The sequence below is a fragment of the Narcine bancroftii genome, chromosome 1 (genome assembly GCF_036971445.1).
Source record: "Narcine bancroftii isolate sNarBan1 chromosome 1, sNarBan1.hap1, whole genome shotgun sequence".
NCBI lineage: Eukaryota > Metazoa > Chordata > Chondrichthyes > Torpediniformes > Narcinidae > Narcine > Narcine bancroftii.
This window is the reverse complement of record NC_091469.1, coordinates 30,378,402-30,397,975: the sequence shown is the minus strand read 5'-3', so window position 1 is coordinate 30,397,975 and position 19,574 is coordinate 30,378,402. Positions and strand designations below refer to the sequence as shown.

The 19,574-nt window shown below is 45.4% G+C and overlaps 1 protein-coding gene across 6 annotated transcripts in view; it reads right to left on the bottom strand.

The window, feature by feature from the left end:
* The window catches only part of plppr1 (phospholipid phosphatase related 1), a 100,108-nt gene that overhangs the window by 77,295 nt on the left and 3,239 nt on the right, over nucleotides 1–19,574 (bottom strand). For 5 of the 6 annotated variants that reach the window (XM_069923505.1, XM_069923499.1, XM_069923486.1 and 2 more), the window contains exon 2: nucleotides 18,054–18,171. In XM_069923505.1, the coding sequence (XP_069779606.1) occupies nucleotides 18,054–18,119 (66 nt within the window). In that variant the 5' untranslated portion in view covers nucleotides 18,120–18,171. Of the gene's footprint in view, nucleotides 1–18,053; nucleotides 18,172–19,574 lie in introns of those variants that run through there. The other variant, XM_069923478.1, reaches the window with a different exon arrangement.

The window sequence follows — 19,574 nt, the reverse complement described above, 5'->3', positions numbered from 1 at the left end:
AAATCCTTACCTCTTTTCCCAATGTAGATGTAACAAACCTGAACTATTAACTCAGTTTCTCTTTGCACAAGGGCTCCCCACCTGCTGAGCATTTCCAACACTTTCTGCTGTTGTGAAGCAAGAGCTAAAACCATTGTCCTGGATGTCCCTGTGGATCCCACAGGGAGAGGCACCAATGAGCCAGCGGGCATGAAGAGTGATTCCTTTCCAGGGATAACCCAAGTAAGAGGGTAACCTCGTAAGAGAGGCAGGCAGCTAGGAAGGCCCCACCAATGGACAATGGCACATGACTGTCTATAAACAGTTAACAGGTCCTACAATGGGCTTTAAAGCATCCTGAGGAATGGTTAGCATTCAGTTATTGCACGTTTTGTCAGTGCCCGTCTCCAGTCCCAACCCTACAGGGACTAATAGGTCAGGGCATACATTTGTGGAGTTTCTCAGTTCTTGACTGTGAACTGCCAGTTCTCAAGTCAACAGACAGAAGGGTGATGGATGTGCCGGCTGCCAGAAGCCACAGAAAGAATGTCTTTTTGCTGTGGTTGTGGGAAGGAGGTTCCCTGAGCCCAGCTTCCTCCCCAGTTGTCAGGTTAAAGGGGCTTTGTAACTCTGCTGAGTCTGAGCTGTGTCACTACAGCCTGATCCAAATTTTTGGCTTGAACTGACACCTCATTAAACTTCAAGCGGCGTGTGGACAATGACAGGTCTTCTGTACAGTTGGCTGTTTCGTTTAAAACAGCATTTTCATGGCAGATTGCTCAGACTGTGATATCGCTGCACAGTTTGCACAAAAATACACTGATGGGCGCTATGGTAATATTACTTTAAGCATTGCATTTTCTCTAAATATATTTCGACAGAACTACCCTGCTGGTTTGAACATACATTCAGCGATTCACAGTTGTGAATCTGACCAATAACTTCCCATGACCATTCATTCTCTGATCCACGATAGGAGGTGGGCTGTGAATGAGGAGAGGGGTCGTGAGGATTTCGACAGTGCTTCAAGCTAGGCACAGCCTTTCACTCTCCGACATCTATCTGGAGGTGACCTCTTAGTCTTTGGTGAAGAAACTCACCTGATCTTAAATTCAGCACAATGTCAGTTCTAAGGACCCCAAAACATGAGATAAAGAAAGACCTTCATCAATTCAGTTGACTCAAGGCACTCCAGAACCAAGTATTCTTCTTAATTAGCTTTAAAATTGTCTTGAAACAGATTGAGCCTATGCTATATCAGTGCAAGTGCTTTAGAACCAATTAAGTATTCTTCAGGCTAAGTCAGTGTGACGCAGGAAGCCAGCAGTCAATTTGCACACAGCAAGATGGTACAAATAGCAAATACAGTAGAATCCGCATTGTCCGGTACCTGTGGGGATTGTAGATGCTGTATGTGGCTGAGACAGAGTTACAATTGCAAACTACTACACCGTTAGAGAAAAAGCAATATTGTAGTATTTAATTATGAAAAGTTCACTTTAATCAGTAATTCCCGTAACTTACAAAAATTTTAATTTGAACCCCGCTCATTGGTGCTGTAACCGCATTGCACTAACCGTGCCACCATCATAATTAACCCTCCTCTAAGTTTACAGATAAGATTCTTACTAGGCAGGGGTAAGGAGACATTTGGGAGAGTCACCCCAGCGATGAGTGCCATCAGCCGGATCTTCATCCTGGGCATCACCATTTTATTCAAACAACATTATTGAAACTTTTTTTTTCCCCCACACACAGTTACTGCAGGCAGGACACAACCGGGGTGCTCCACTGGCTGAATGTTTGCTCCCATCTTCAATCAGGGATTGTGTGTAGCTTCGAAGAACATTTACATTTTTAAACTTTTATTTAATCTTTTATTTAAAATGTTATTTATTTATTTATTGTAAATTTAATTTATTTCCTCATTTTTATTTGCCAGTTGACAGGATTTCCAAATGATTAAATTCTGGATAATAGGGATTCTACTGTAATAACCAGCAATTTCCTCCCCCTACCACTTTTCAGCTATTTTCTCATGCCCTCCCACCCTTATCCACCTCTTGCCTGTGACCCTATAGTCCTTCCCTGCCATTTTATTCAGACAGCACCTGCTTGCTTTTTGATCATACCTTGATGAAGGGCTCAGGCCCCAAAATAATTGCTGCACGACTTTCTGATTTTCACCAGCACCTTTGTGTGAACTAATAACCAGTAAACCTGCTTTTTGATGTTGACTAGCCTGGTCTCCCAAGGTCCTTGTTGAAAAGTACGGCAAAATACTCTTTTACATTCACCTGAGGGAGCAGATGTAGCTTTCATTGAAAAGTGACTCCCATATCAGTACTGATATTGAAATAGTAAACCATGGAACTTCCAAACGTTAAACGCCCCATGCCTGCATTTAAAGTAAAATGAGAAATCACTTCAATCTATTTCTTAAGACCTTTGAAAGTGTAATTTTCACAAAAAGAAACAAGGTATCTCAGTATCTGAGCAGATATGTATCTGAAGTACATTTAAGAAGTTGTTAGATTAGACATGTGGCTGGACTCCAAAACAATACGAGGCCAACTCTTGGTTAATGGATGATAATTAAAAAAAGACACCAGGCTTGTTTAGCTGCAGGAGGTACAAATGGGAGAAAACACAATGCACAATTCCACACTGACTACCTCCAAGCTAAAGAAAACTCCATAATTGGTAAAGGTCCGTTATAGAGTTTGCAACAAAAGAAATTGAAACAATTTTAATCAAATCCACTGGAAAGGGCAATACACTGCTCTTCCTTGATGTCAGTGACAGGCAGTATCAGGCAGGAAGTGAACCTACCTAAGCAGCTCTGTCAAATCCCCGTTGTGTTAGAAATCTGGCTGCGATTTCCCCAATTGCTCCTCCAGCTCCTTCTAAAACTCTACTCCACTTCAAAGCTGCCTTCTGCTCTCCTAGTCCCCAGTTCCTGTGGGTCGTGGGGCAGGATGGAGTCGGTGGGGGGGGGGGGGGGGGGGGAGAAGCAGAGGGAGGGAAATATTTGACTGTTTGGCAGCAGGGCAGGGGGCTGGATGCTGAGCGAATCACGGAGACAGGTTTCCATTCAAAGGGGGAACGCTGCAGATTGATTTGCAAGGTGGGTTACACTTCCTGCCCGATGCCTGCTTGTTGCTGACTCCAAGAAAGAGTTTATTTACCAGAGCTGATCGTCCTGTCTGGTGGGAGGGCCACCAGAGGGAAAGGTCATTAAGCCCACTATCCTGCTCCAAAAGTGTCAAGCTGAGAGGGTGGCCAGATGGTGGTCTTCAATCTTAGGAAGTTCAGCCACGGGTGTGAAGGTCCCACTGGCAGCCATGTCAGTGGTACATGGAAGGCAGCTCACAAAAGGATAGCCGCAATATGTTTCTGAAATGTCCCTGGTATCTGGAATTCAAGCAACCAGCGGCCTCAAGTAACCAGCAAACCAAATAAAATTGTGAAAAATAAATAGGTCAAAAATACAAAAGTTTAAAATTGGCAACCCTTAGCATTTAGTTTGCCAAACACGCAACATGCAACTGGCAAATTCACTTATCCAGCATCTACCAATCCCAATAGGTGCCAGATACCAGAGGTTTTACTGCACTTTGATTTTGGTTCCCTTTTCCCTTCAAGTTTCCCCAAACGGCTCCTTGAATGCCCTTTGGCTTAACCTTTCCAGGACCCAGCTAGGGGCACATTTCCACAGTTCTTGGAGTACAGATGCTACTTCTGAACCATGACTGTGTCCGGTAGTTCCTATTGCTGGAGTGATGGTCTGAGTGGTGTGGGTTCAAACCCCACTTGGCTCCAGGCAAGCTTCAACACAATTAATGGAGTAAATAAGTTACAAATTTCTTCCCCCTGCTGTTATCAGACTCTTAAATGGACCTCTTATTGGTAAACGATGATGTCCTTGCACTATTCTAAATGTACCTTTTTCCATTCCCTCCCCTTTATTTTGCAACACTGTATCCGACTAACTGTAACATGACACCCTCTACTTTTGTTTTGATTCACTATCTGTTGCACTTATACATGGTTTGACTTGCTTGGATGGCACACAAAATAAAGCTTTCCACTGTATCTCAGTACATGTGACAATAAATAATTCATTTCAAACTTGGTGAAATTTTGCCCAGCCTGTTACTCTGGTGACTGTGGATGGGTCCAGCTGTGATTTGCAATCCCCAAGTGGTGGACATTGGTCCATTAGCCTGGCAAGCCTCTGTTTACCGATCCTTGAGGGAGGATGAACCCAGGGCAAGGGCACTGATGTTTGCCCTATGCCCAAGGAAGTGAAGGCAAGCACACACTGGGTGAAGCCTCACATGCTCTTGATGAGCCCTGATGTACTCTCATCGACCTTCCTCTGGACCAAACCAAAAGAGTGGGGAGCTTCCACACCAGAAATCTCCAAAACAAACTGGCCAGGTTTTCTGCTCTGGAGACCCCATATCCACACCAGCTCAGATGCACCCACACAACACAGAGCGCAAAATGCTGGTGTGGCATTCAGATGGCTCCAGAGATGCATTGATACTGTGAGAGGAACACTCAGCCCACTGAAAGACCTATGTTTGCCTCATGGATAGTGCATTCCCCCCACCCCCCCAACCTTCCAAACCCAACCTGGTGAGTGTTTGGGTGGACCTAACGACAAATGAACTTCAAATTGAGGTCTCATCCAAAAGATGGCATTGCAGACAGTGCAGGCACTGAGGAAATAAATTAAATTTACAATAAATAAATAACATTTTAAATAAAAGATTAAATAAAAGTTTAAAATTGTAAATGTTCTTCGAAGCTACACACAATCCCTGGTTGAAGATGGGAGCAAACATTCAGCCAGTGGAGCACCCCGGTTGTGTCCTGCCTGCAGTAACTGTGTGTGGGGGAAAAAAAAAGTTTCAATAATGTTGTTTGAATAAAATGGTGATGCCCAGGATGAAGATCCGGCTGATGGCACTCATCACTGGGGTGACTCTCCCAAATGTCTCCTTACCCCTGCCTAGTAAGAATCTTATCTGTAAACTTGGAGGAGGGCTAATTATGATGGTGGCACGGTTAGTGCAACGCGGTTACAGCACCAACGAGCGGGATTCAAATTTAAATATTTGTAAGTTACGGGAATTACTGTCATTTAAACTGTTTATTCTTGATGCAGGTGCATTAGTTAGGCCTTGTCAGAGTAAATCTCAAGCAACTGGAAAATACACTTAAATGGCATCTTCCAATCCCCAGAGGTGCCGGAAATTAGGGGTTTTCTGAAATGAGTTAAGCAACTCGCACCCCCCCCACTCGAATGCAAACCACGCAGCGGATACCCCCACGAGTCTTAGAAGCCAGGAGAACAGAGAGCATTCCAGTGTACGGCCTGTGACTCTGACAGATTGTTGGCAAGGACTTCAGCTCAGGCATTCAAAGTCTAGGAAGAATTTGCATTTCCAGAGTTGGCACCAATCCTTTGGCTGGATATGTGAAATGATAAAGGTGGTTTACCTCAGTGAAGTAAAAACACAGATGTGCCAGAAGAACTCAGAGGTCTCACACCATCCAATGGAGGTAACTGGAGGAAGGGCACAGACCAAAATATCGGTAATATATCTGTATCTCCTGTGCACGCTGCACAACCAGCTGAGTTGCTCAGCATTTTTGTGTTTTTATATAATCACAGCATCTTCAGACTTTTCTGCTTTCCTACCTCATTGAAGCATCAGTCTCCTCAGACCATGAAATCTAAAGATCGAGGATGTAACAGAGTGACAATGAAGCAGCAAATAGAGCAACATCAACTTCCATTTGTTTGGTGCCTCGGAGTACTGAGGCACATTAGGGGAGATGGAAGTTGTGCGAGAACTTAAAAAGGAGGAATAGAGTAGGCCATTTGTCTTCTCCAGCCTAGATGGACCTCGGGGCTTCATGCCTCGGGGCTTCATGCCTCGGGGCTTCATGCCTCGGGGCTTCATGCCTCGGGGCTTCATGCCTCGGGGCTTCATGCCTCGGGGCTTCATGCCTCGGGGCTTCATGCCTCGGGGCTTCATGCCTCGGGGCTTCATGCCTCGGGGCTTCATGCCTCGGGGCTTCATGCCTCGGGGCTTCATGCCTCGGGGCTTCATGCCTCGGGGCTTCATGCCTCGGGGCTTCATGCCTCGGGGCTTCATGCCTCGGGGCTTCATGCCTCGGGGCTTCATGCCTCGGGGCTTCATGCCTCGGGGCTTCATGCCTCGGGGCTTCATGCCTCGGGGCTTCATGCCTCGGGGCTTCATGCCTCGGGGCTTCATGCCTCGGGGCTTCATGCCTCGGGGCTTCATGCCTCGGGGCTTCATGCCTCGGGGCTTCATGCCTCGGGGCTTCATGCCTCGGGGCTTCATGCCTCGGGGCTTCATGCCTCGGGGCTTCATGCCTCGGGGCTTCATGCCTCGGGGCTTCATGCCTCGGGGCTTCATGCCTCGGGGCTTCATGCCTCGGGGCTTCATGCCTCGGGGCTTCATGCCTCGGGGCTTCATGCCTCGGGGCTTCATGCCTCGGGGCTTCATGCCTCGGGGCTTCATGCCTCGGGGCTTCATGCCTCGGGGCTTCATGCCTCGGGGCTTCATGCCTCGGGGCTTCATGCCTCGGGGCTTCATGCCTCGGGGCTTCATGCCTCGGGGCTTCATGCCTCGGGGCTTCATGCCTCGGGGCTTCATGCCTCGGGGCTTCATGCCTCGGGGCTTCATGCCTCGGGGCTTCATGCCTCGGGGCTTCATGCCTCGGGGCTTCATGCCTCGGGGCTTCATGCCTCGGGGCTTCATGCCTCGGGGCTTCATGCCTCGGGGCTTCATGCCTCGGGGCTTCATGCCTCGGGGCTTCATGCCTCGGGGCTTCATGCCTCGGGGCTTCATGCCTCGGGGCTTCATGCCTCGGGGCTTCATGCCTCGGGGCTTCATGCCTCGGGGCTTCATGCCTCGGGGCTTCATGCCTCGGGGCTTCATGCCTCGGGGCTTCATGCCTCGGGGCTTCATGCCTCGGGGCTTCATGCCTCGGGGCTTCATGCCTCGGGGCTTCATGCCTCGGGGCTTCATGCCTCGGGGCTTCATGCCTCGGGGCTTCATGCCTCGGGGCTTCATGCCTCGGGGCTTCATGCCTCGGGGCTTCATGCCTCGGGGCTTCATGCCTCGGGGCTTCATGCCTCGGGGCTTCATGCCTCGGGGCTTCATGCCTCGGGGCTTCATGCCTCGGGGCTTCATGCCTCGGGGCTTCATGCCTCAGCACTGTAGACACCGTAACCAAAGGCAGTGGCATGTGTCTGCAGGCTGAAGCCAAACAGAAGCTTAGAGGCACAATGAAGATTTATTTATCTTGTCTTGCGGGGGAGGGGGGTTTGCAAGAGAGGGGAGAACTGAGCCAGTCCGAGCAACATCCAGCTGTCCAATTCACCCAGTCAGAACACTGATTAACCACTTCACCTACCCACAACCCATACCCAGGGACTGAAGATTCTCAGCAGTGGAACCACACCCCTTGAGCCCTTGCTAACTAAAGCTAAATGGTCGAGGATTCAGCAAAAAAATTAAGATCAGGTAAAATAACCATATGCACTGAATGCACCAGATAAACACATCCAACCACTCAACTCAGTTTCCAGGATTCAATTCACTGGAAAATTATGGAACTAAATGTCAGAAGCAGTGTTTAACACACATATGCTAATCCCATGGACAGACAGACAAGTTCTGCCCATCTTGCCCGTGTTGACCAAGTTAGTCCCATTTGACTGCATTCGGGGCATATCCCTCTAAACCTTTCCTATCCACATACCTGCCTCAGTGCCTTTTGAATGGTACAATGGTGTCCACCTCTACCACTTAATTCATCAGCTCATTCTAGGTACTACACTCTGTGTGAAGAAGGCCCTCTCACATACATCCCTTTCTCACCTTAGATCTATGCCCTCTAGATTTAAATTCATTAACTCGGAGATAAAGGCTTCAACAATGCACCTTATCTCTGCCTCTCGTGATTCTACAAAACTTCATTTGGTCACTCTTCAGCCTCCAATCCTCCAGAGAGTAAAGTCTTTGTCAATCTCAGATTTCCAGCTTCTGATTGATTCTGCTTATTCCTTGATGAAGGGCTCAGGCTCAAAACATTGGCAATATAGCTTAGCTTTTTTATGGATGCTGAAAGGCCGTTCAATTCTTCAATTTACTTCTTGCTTCTTCCCATATTCCTCGCTACCAGCAGAGGGCAGCAGAACTCCACATTTCCCTGATACATGTGCATGTGTATGAAGCTGCAAATATTGCCAGAACTATTCAGCATTCATCCATAAACAATTGAATATTTGAACTACTGTACTTTAACTGTGAGCTTGAGGGGATCCCCAAGCTTTTTAATCAGCAGCTCCCACCAAAAAGCTGAGAGCCTTATTATCTTCTCCATTACGCACAACTTTTTGACCAGGAGATACACTTCCATGCAAACAATATTTTGACACCTGGCTTTACTGACATTTCAGGCTTGCAACAACAGAACAGCCTCATATGTACAAATAGAATCAAATTTTCACAAACCTTGAATCGAAAACAGAAGAGTGTAATGTCAAGAAAAAAAAAAAGGCCCTTCAATAATATTAGTACTGGATTCCAATTTGTAAAAATAAAATCAACAAAGATACATTTTCTATTTTTAAATTCTGATAAACGATGTAAATGAGTTCCGATTCCACACACTCTGAGTCAGGTAGCTGCATAAGTTACTGCAATTCCTTCACATTTGGCTGATAGAGCTTCATGAAATGTATGCTGAGGCGGAGAAAGGTGCGAGAGACACGCGACTCACTGTTGCCATCAGTGGTTTGTTAGAGTCCTCTGTGCAGGTAGGTAATGTGGACAAACTCTGGAAGATCAAAGGAGGAGAAAGGAGAATGGAAGATAAGGGCAAACAACAGCGTGTTTCAGTTAGTGTAGCGGTTAGTGGACTGCTATTACAATGCCAAGTGACCTGGGTTCTAATCAGATGCTGTTTGTAAGAAGTTCTCCCCATGTCTACATGGGTTTCCTCCAGGTCCATCAGTTTCTCCCGCGATCCAAAGATGCACAGCATATTAGGTTAAATGGTCACATGGGTGTATTGAGTGGTGCAGTCTAATGGGCTGATAGGGCCTGTTCCTGTGATGTGTCCCTAAAAAAAATCCTCCATGTGTCTGCACAAGGTCCTCTGAAAGGACTGATGGGAGTCTGGTGAACAAAGGTGATGAGGGTCTGTTGGGGATGGGGGGAAATCAGCTGGTCCACTGGAAAGTTTATTGGTGTACACAGATGGGGAAAAGTTTTATTCTCTGCCATCCAGTCAAGGTGACCCACACTTGTATACAAAGGTAGTACAATGAAAAACAAATCTGCAACGTGTAGTGTACCTGTCTGCCAAGTACGGGGTGGGGCGGGTAGGGGCGGGGCAAGGTTAAAGTGCAAGGTTTATTGAAAAGTACAAGAAAGACAATCAATTAGCATGAAAAGGTCTATTTAAGAGTGTGATAACAGCAAGAAAAAAAAACGATATTTGAACCCGGAGTCTTGTGTTTTCAAATGGCACAATTAATGTAGCGGTTATTATGCGCCACAACCCTGCTTCGAATCCTCCTTTGTCAGTAAGTCATTTGTACATTCTACCCGTGATCTGTGTAGGTTCCTCCCACATTCCAAAACACAGGGATTTGGTAGGTTAATTTGGTGTAATTGAGACCTTCTATCTTACTATATTATGAAAACAAAAACATTACAACCTCATGCATCTTCAGCCAAGGAGGGAGAGGGAAACATGACCCAGGAGTTGACACTGGCTCATCAAACACTACGGTGTTTATTGTGGGTCTACTCTGGGCACAGTCCAAGCTACAGAAGCCGCAGAGGCCTGGAAATTCCAAACAGCCTTGGTGGGTTCATGATCCCATGGCCACAACTATCACTACTGGCTCAGGGTGCTACGGAATAGGTACTGCAAGGACAAGAGGGTAAAATTGGGGAGGGGTGGGACCGCTGGTGCTGAGCCAGTTAAAAGGTAGAAGGTTGAGAAGATTAGAGGGTGATTGGACAGATCAGAGAGTTGGGTGTGGAGATTGGAATGAGACAGTTGGATCAGAGTGTGGTACCACCACACGCACTGACAGATGGCTGGCACTGGTCCTGGTCTGGTGCAGCTCTGTACGGCCAGTTCCGTGATCATCCAGTAACACTTGCTCCTGGTGTCCCACCCGGGCTAATTCCCCTTGCAATTTTCCAGAATTCCGTAAAAAGATGAGCATCCAAATTGGAAATCATGGCTGAATGGTGCATCCCTGAAATTGCTCATTATCCCATTTCACTACTGAGCGGGTGAACGCCCCAATGCATTGTTCTGGAATAAACAACAGCCAAATTTATTATAGATGGAAGAGTTCATGCAATTGGGAGATGGGATCTGCAATCTGTCAGATGTGTTGACTCTGGTTTTAGCAAAAATGCTGGTCTTCCTGACTGTGATGTATTCCCTCTCAACTCCACGAAATGTCATATGGGACTGATTAAGGGGTTAGTTCATGAGCAGGCCTGACAACTGCACGCCTTGAAGACAGGGGCCATACAATCGATGGTGTCACCTCCTCCTTTCAGGCTCTTCACTGAGCCCAACCACTCAATACCCGTGGAGCTGCTCTTCAACAGCGCACAACAGCACACATTCAACATCAGGCCTGGACAATGGGTAGGTTAATGAACCTCCACCCTGATGTTGCAAATCTCACGCAGGCCTCAGTGAACTGTTCCAAGTTTAAGACAGGTTACACTGCAGGGACAAGCTACCATTGGACATCCTAGAAGAGGAAATCTAGGGTTGAATGAACTCAGACTCAGAACCCAGTACAAAGCCTGAATTTGCATGAATCAGGTCAACTTCCAACTCAACTAATGGACCAAGCACCTGCAAGCTTTCTATTATAAATGGGCAAAATAGAACAAATCCTCACAAAGCTTGCAACAAACTTTTCCTTTACATATTCAAACATCGAGAAGCTGAAGGTATTCAATGGATCAGACAGCCTGCAATGAGAGAAATGCTCCATCAACAAATCAGGTCAGGACTCAAGTAGGGAGGGGTGATATCAAGCTACCAAGGGGGAAAGAGAAAAAACAGGTGGGAAAGAAGCTGGTGAAGGACAGAAGATAGGGAGGTGGAGAGATGGACCAAGGGGAGAGAGAGTAGCGAATCTTGGTTTGTGTCCAGAGAGTGAGAGGACAGTTGCAGGAGGGGAGCAGTGTGACAGAATGACACCGAACTCCCTTCGGAGCACAGACAAACCTTCAAAGCAGGCACACCTTGGGAACTCCCAGCATCTTCATTTATTTTTCAGGCCAGGAGTTCTTTTCTCCCTGATTGTTGACTAGTTGGGATAGGACCCAGTGCTAAATGCACAAAACAGCTCTCGCTTGCTATACTCTGCCTCCAAAACTACCAGAGAACAACAAAGTCACTGGTGTTGAGGGAAAGTGGCAAAAAAAAAGTTGTTGCTCTGCAGTACCATGATAAACAATAGGAATTTGCAGGCACTCAGGGCTTGTGCAGTACACAGCAGTACTGGAGAAACTCAACAGATCACGCAGCACTTGAGAGCAGAGGGAATAACAGAGAGCTGGGTGACCTGCTGAGTTTCTCCACCACTGTTGCATAGTGACAGTAGAGTGATTGGCACCATTTACAAGGAGGGATCTCTACAAAGGCCTATAATCTACCTTGACATTGTAGCATATCAGGAGGTAGCCGGTATAAATGCAGCAAGGTATTGTGCCAGCACACATCCAGTATCACCAGACCCTTTGGTTCCTGATAAAGTTTTCAGGCCCAAAGCACTGAATGCTTTTTACATCCAAAGGATTCTGTGTGACCAGCTGAGTTTCTTCAGTGTATTGCATTTGACCCCAGCACCTGTAGATGTTCTTGTTTAAAACTTCCATCCCTCATGTATTTGCCCAGCATTCCCTTAAGGATTCATCACTCTTTGCCTCGAGTGCTCTCTATGATGGTGGATGCTCAAAGTTCGCATCTCACTCCAGATTGATTGATTAATTTCTGTCTTACATGTCAGACAATTTTGTATTCTCTCCCTTGGCCCCACACAGGAGTTTAGTTCAACTCCTTTGGGAGCGGTAACTAACATCTATAGTACACATACAAGACTACATTTAAGGACCATTGAGACAAGTCCCTGCTAGATCGAACACAGGTAGGAATAACAAATTATCATTTTCCTTTTCCCTTGAAAACTGATGTTTATTGTGGACCTTGGTAAAAGACAAACAATCTGGACCCACAGATGAGAGTCAATGGTCACATCACGATGGCTTCAGGTAACTGGCCAACTAAAGTCTGCAACCATAAATGAGATGGGTCACATGGCCTGCTGCCACAGGCTGCCAAAGACTCCCCCAACCACTTGCTCCCATTCCTCACAGCTTCTGTCTTTCCTTACTTGCTTTGGAGACACAGAGGAAGTGGTAGAGTGCGAATGGTGCCACCTGTTACATAGCTGTGCCCTTCCAGATAGCCAAGCATAAAACTGAGCCCTGGGTTAACCAGCACAGAGGGAACTGCTTCAATGAAGAGCTCTCTGCAGACATCCAGCAATACTTAGCCTTTGACCAACATCCCAAAGACAGTCCGAAAGAGATCACTGTTTCCAATTTGTCTGCCATGCCTTCCATAACAGTGATTAAAATCTCTATCATGGACACCTCAAATAATAATGTTCATGCTTCTAACAATTGGGTACAATCAAATCCTGACTTTTTAAAATAAAAATGAGAAATTGAGGTCCCCTTTCCAGCACTATGTTGAAGGCACCAATTTCCTCCATTTGGAACTACCTAGCATTTTGAGACTGGTTCCTTCACCTCCCACTCCAAACAAATGGGTCACACTCCTCCGTCTGCCAGTCACTCCTGCCTTGGGAAGACTCCAACTTCAATAGGCATAGGCAGTCAATCTTGGAAGTCACACATTTGAGAGTGGGGTCCTTCATCTATCTCTCACTTCTGAGATCCACACTAGACACCAGCATCCTTGAGGAGTCAAGTTTACCTTGCAGGCAGCCTTCAGCTTTACCCCAGGGGAGACCTGCTCTCCAAAGACCAACCCTGTTTGATTGGAATCAACCAACTTGTGGCAAGAGATGAGAAGATGAATGCTCTACTGATTTCATTTTAATGTTGTTCATGATAATCTTAATGCTTTTAATTCTTTGTTGGTACTTTAGTGAACAGATATTTGTAATTGTTCTACAAACAAGTAAATCTATTTGAATAGCTTATAAATTTTTATCAAAATATTTAAAATTTGAATACAGGTTGTTGATGGGGTGAGCTGTCAAAGGTTGCCATTGCAGTGTGGGTTAGGCCTCAGAGAGTAACCAGAGGCTCACTTGTCACTTGAAGCCAGTCCCACCCAATGGGACACTTCCTGCCTGTGAAGGTGGAGGGGTTAGGAAGTCCTCCATATCCAGAAGGGAGGGACTGCAAACAACAAGTCCAAGACAGTGGCTAGGTCCAGTGTGGTCTGGTCCTACTAGATCCACATCTTAACCAGCACCTCCTACTGGAGCAAGAGGGCAGAGGTTATGGTTGGGGTTGAAGGCAAGGGTAAGGTGGTTGAAGGCTTTAGGGTAATATTTTTATTTTACACAAAGAGGGGTTTGGGTGCAGTCACTCTGTTTAAGAGACATTTAGGCAGGCACTTAAATTGGCACGGCAGAGACAGGAACAGAATGACTGTGGCAAGTGGGATGAGAGGGAGGGGCAAAGAGATCAGCATGGACTTGGTTGACTGAAGGCCCATTTCTGTGACTCTAGAATTTGAACACTTGGGTAACAATAATTCACCAGTTATAATTAAAAGCTTATGAAGAGAGAAAGCTTCATATTTCATCTTAGAAATGCTTCCCAACATCACCCTGAAGGCCAAGCTCTCCGCTTAAGCACGTCTCCTTGTTCCATCAAATAAGAAATATTTTCTTGTGATCCATCTTATTGGTTCCTCTATCTTAAGTATTTCAATAAGATCACTCCTTCCAAACTCAATGGGGGACAAGTCAAAAACCCAAAAAATTTAAATTTCAGCCCACGAGCCTGTACTGCCCAATTAAACCCAATTAACCTACAAACCCCGATACTTTTTTTGAACAATGGGAGGAAACCAGAACCCCGGGGAAACCCACGCAGACACAGGGAGAGCGTACAAACTCATTACAGACAGCGCGGGATTCGAACCTCTATCCTGATTGCTGGCACGAAACAGGGTTGTGCTAAATGCTACGCTAACCGTGCCATTAAAGTAAATAAGAATTTTTTTTTTTTTTTTTAAATTGGAATGAACAGTAAAAGCCCTGTTATCTGGAATTCAAACAGGAAGCAACTGGAAAAAAATTGAAGAAAATACATAAATAAGTAAGATCAATAAAAATTTAAATCAAAGTTTAAAATTGCAGAAGTAAATGTTCTCTGAGGTAACACATAATCCTTTGGTGAAGATGGGAACAAATATTCAGCCAGTGGAGGGCTTTGGTCGTGCTTTGCTCACAGCAGCTGCTTGAATAAAGTTTGAATAATGATGTGTTTGAATAAAAAGGTGTCACTCAAGATGAAGAGCTGGTTGATGCTGCTCGACAGTGGGGTAACTCTCTTAAAGGGTCTCCTTGTCCTTGCTTAGTAAGAATCTTATCTTTATTAGTATAATCGTACGGCTTTATCTGTAAACGTGGGGAAAGGAGTTTATTATGACAGCGGCACAGTTGGCGGAATCCACCGGGATTCTAATGTAAATTTTGTATGTTACTTGAATTACCTGATTGAAATGAACTTTACATATTTAAGGACTACAATACTGTTTTTTTATATATAAATCAAATTACTTTACATTTTGCACTATCTTTTAAAATGTTTATTCTTAAAGCTGGTGTATTGGTTTGGTATTATAAGACAGAGTCAAGCAACCAGAAAACTCGCTAACAGGGCTTCTACCAATCCCCATAGGTGCAGAAAATCAAGGATTTTACTGTCAAGTTTCACACATATATACAGATACACTTCACAATAAAGGGTCTTGACCTAAAACATTGACTGTTCGTTTCTCGCCATGGAGGCTGCCTGACATGTATAATCCCTCCAGCTGCTCACTGTTCCACAAACGTCACTAATGCCTGTTTTCTCTCTTCTGGCCTGACTCAGATGGTCCTTGCACTGAGCAGATACTCCAGCTATCAGATTTATTGTCAGAGTATATACTTGGCATCACACACAGCTCTGCGATTCTTTTTCCTGCGGGCGAGGCAGAATTACCATGTATTGGTAGGGCAAAAAGATTGTACACATGCTGTGTATGTTAGCTGTAAACAGATAATAAATGTAAACAGAGAGAATTTAAAAATAAACAAAGTGCAAAGTAAGAGTCCTTAAAGGAGTCACTGATTAGTTTGTTGTTGAGGAGTCTGATGGTGGAGGGGGAGCAGCTGTTCCTGAACCTGGTGATGTGAGTCTCATGGCTCCTGTTCTTCTTTCCTGATGGCAGCTGCGAGAACAAAGCGTGTGCTGCGCGATGTTGATCTTTGATGATGGCTGCTGCTCACCAACAACAGTGTTCTTGGTAGATGTTCTCAATAGTGGGGACAGTTTTACCTGGGATGGCCTGGGCTGTGTCCACTACCTTTCAGACGACTTTACGTTTAGGGATATTGGTGCCTCCATATCAGACCAAGATGCAGCTGGTCAGCACACTTTCCACAACACATCTGTAGAAATTTGCCAGGATTTCTGGTGTCACAAACTCCTGACGAAGTAGATGCCAACATGCTTTCTTCATGATGCCATTGGTGTGTTGGATCCAATAAAGGTCCTCCAAGATAGTGACTCCCAAGAACAAACATTCACTCATTCCCTCCACCTTGGATCCCCCAATAACCACTGAGAACACCTCTGGCTTTCCCATCCTGAAGTCAAAAATCAGCTCCTTAGCTTTGGTGACATTGAGTGCAAGGTTGTTGTTGGTGCTCCATTCAGCCAAGTTTTCAATCTCCCTCGTGTATGTTGGCTCATCAGCCAGAACCCAAGTTCCAATCCAGTCTATGAAGTGAAACTGTCTGGTTGGATAGCGGTGTCCAGTGTGTTTCCTGTTAGCCAGGCCTCTGAGCAGAAAACAACTGAGATTTGTCTCAACTGTCTCTGATAAAGATTTAAGACTCAATTTATTGTCATGTAATAAAGACAGTGTAATATTACACAAAATGTGTTTTCATCTGCCATAAGGCAGACAAATTCACCATTGGCAAAAATTGCCTGAAGCGCCTCTTACAGAGTCAAGAGAAGCAAAAGATCGTTCCCTCAGATTCACTGTTGTGCAGCCACACAGACTCCAGTCCAAACCATCAGCAGCCTGAGCTCCAGATCCAAACCTCCAACACAATCAGGAACCCTTCAGCAACCTTGGCACTAACTCTCACATCCTGGTTCAAATACCTGGTACTCCTTCAACTAGTCTTGAGCCAGGCTCTAGCTGTCAGCAGCCTGGTGTGAATCCTTCGACCACAGTCACCAGCCCACAGCCTGCATGAGTTCCTCACCTTTAGTCACCAGCAGCCTGCCACCTGTGCATTCTTTAGCCTCAGAGCCCCTCACTGGTCCACCACCACGGTCACCATCCTGTGGGTCATCTCCTCTGCTTTTCCTTCTCAAATGGGGAGGGGGATAGGAAAGTAGTCTCATTTTCCGGTGCCCTGCATCAGTCCTCTGCTTCCCCACAGTCTGTAACACCTTGTGGCTGTTGCCAATCAAAGACACCACCATATTGGGCATAGACCCCCATGGTTGCAGTATTTTCAAATAAAACCACCATTAAGCTCCATTTTACAAGCTGTTTAAAGCCTGTGTGGAGCCCACGGGAGTCAGACTGAGCGGTTGGACTGTACGGGAGTGCTGTGACTCTGCTCCCCACAGGTCTGCACCAGCAGTAGCGCTGCCATTTTCCATCCCCGCCATTTTCTAAAGCAGCCTTGCCTTCAGGTCATCAATTTTATTCTCCAGTATCTGGACGTTTGCCAGTAGTATGGATGGTAGGGAAGGTCTCAGGCTCCTGCACATCAGTTTTATTTGGATCTCAGCCCTCAATCTACATTTCTGACCTCCAACTTTGGAGGTGGCCTGGCCCTTTAATATCGCTGCATTCCAGCTGGCATTACCCAGGAGATCTGTAGATCATTAATTCTATTCAACAGCTGGTCAGTCAGAAACAAATGGCATTAAGTTGACTGCAGTGAAAGCAGCTTGGAAGGTGAGTATTTTAAAGGAGGCTCTGTAGCCCGCAGAAAGTCAACATGGTCTCCAGTGCCATCTTGTTCACAACTGTCTCACTGGCAGTTATCATCCTCTTGTATCCTGCACGTACAATTTTTCGCTAGGTCTCCACAACACAATTCAGTTGTCAATTATTTAAAACTTTCCTCAAACTGTCCACTCTCCACTATCCATGTTCTGCTTGAAGTGCTCTCTTAAAGGACGACAGTAGTTGACAGTGGTTGGGTTCTTTACATGGGAGCATCAGGTCACGAGGCGAGGGTACTAGTCTTATTGGAATGCACAAAAACCTCAGCTGACTCTTGGGTGCTGCCTTTCCAAGTGAAATGTGAAGCAATTTCCAATTGCATTGCATAGAAGTGGGAGGGAATTATCCCCAGGCTCAGTCAATATTCGCCACTCACCATCACAATCACTGATTTGCTGGTCACTGATATATACCTGGCAAAATGAGTTTTCTCCAACCACATTATTGCTAAGTTTCCAATGCCATCACATCAAAATGTACTTCTACAGGTAGAGCAAGCTCTCTAAAGAGCTCTGGAATAATGAATCCCGCTACAGACATGATTGGAGATGACCACAAAGACTTGGCTACTTCGAGTAATGTGGCCAAGTAAATGCGAGTCTTTCCTTTTTAAGTTATATCCACTGTTGTACCAGGCAAGGGCTGAGTACTTATACACGACTCAGTTTGCAGGTTCATCCACTTACCTCCACAAATATGAAGCATGGAATAATGGAGTAACTCCTCTGAATATTGCTCACTTCTGTAGCCATTCTGATGCATCAGATCACTCTTGAGAGGGATTTACTTTAGAGTCCTTCACACCTGAAAAATCATACAATTCCACTTTAAGCACAGACTCCTTTCAATTTGCTTCATTTTAGTCAATGTAAGAGCTCCCTGTTTTAAACCAAGGAGAAATATTGCCTGCCATCATTCATACAGCACAAAAATAGGTCATTGTGTCCATATCCATTACCTAGTACCATTGTCCATGCCCATTACAAAATACTGTTCATACCCATTACCAACCATCTATGCCCATTACCCAATGGCTGACCATGCTCATTAACTGCCCACGCTCATTACCAATGACCATCTATGCCCAATGCTAACCACGATCATGCCAATTACCAACCATTTTCCATGTCCATTATCAATTACTGTCAATGCCCATTACCAACTACGCTAATCTCTCAGTCCATAGGTTTCTGCACCTTGATAATTCAATCATTCATGTAGATATTTCTTAGGTGCTATGAGAATTTCTGCTCGACTCTTGTTCAGGTAGTGCATTCCAGGTACCAATCATTCTCGGGGTAAAACATTGCTCCCTCAATTTCTTCTAAACCTCCCGCACTTTACCTCAAACATGTACTCTGATTTTAGGCATCTATGCGATGGAAAATATGTTTCTTCCTATCTACCCCTTCTATGTCTTAAGTTTCTACTTTGCAATCACATTCCTAACCCCCAACCATCACCCCCCCCCCCCCCCGCCTCAGCCTCATCCACTATTGTAAAAACCACTTTTAATATAATGTCTCCACACCTCTCCACTATTCTTTCCTCAGGTTTATGCTGCATTTGGTCTTCCTGCGCCCCCCCCCCCCTTCACCCAGTTCCATCATCGACAGCCTTGAAATCCTTTCAGTATCAGCGGAGTTGAGACAGGGCAAAAGTCTGGGAATGTTGCAAAGGTACAAATAAGTAGTCAAAATCTAGCTGTGGGGTCAAATACAAGACCAAGGTTTCAACCCCAGATTTCATTTATTAGTAAGATTTATTTGAGTTAATTTTATCAACAATCATTTCACATTTCAAATTGCATAAAACCTTGGTCGGCCTTCAACCCTTTTGCCCTCATTAGGACAGTAGCTTATGTGCTAATACTGTAAAGATGTTTGTAAAAAAAAAACTTCATGGAAATATTTGCAAACACCGGTCACTGAATTAATCCAAAAGTAAATTGTAAAAGTTGTTGCTGAATCTTATGTAGCACAAAATGTAATGAACAGCAATCACTGGACCCTCATATCTGAAGTTCCCTCTACCTCCACAAACGCCATGATTTCCAATTCCTTGAAGATGGGGCAGAATTGAGCCATAGTGCACATCCATGCATGGAGTGAGAGGGCAAGAACACAGTTAATGAAAAGCAGGTGAAGTTCCCAGAATTGCGACCCTCCCAGACAGCCTGCACACAGTCCCTGACATTTCAGAGCAAC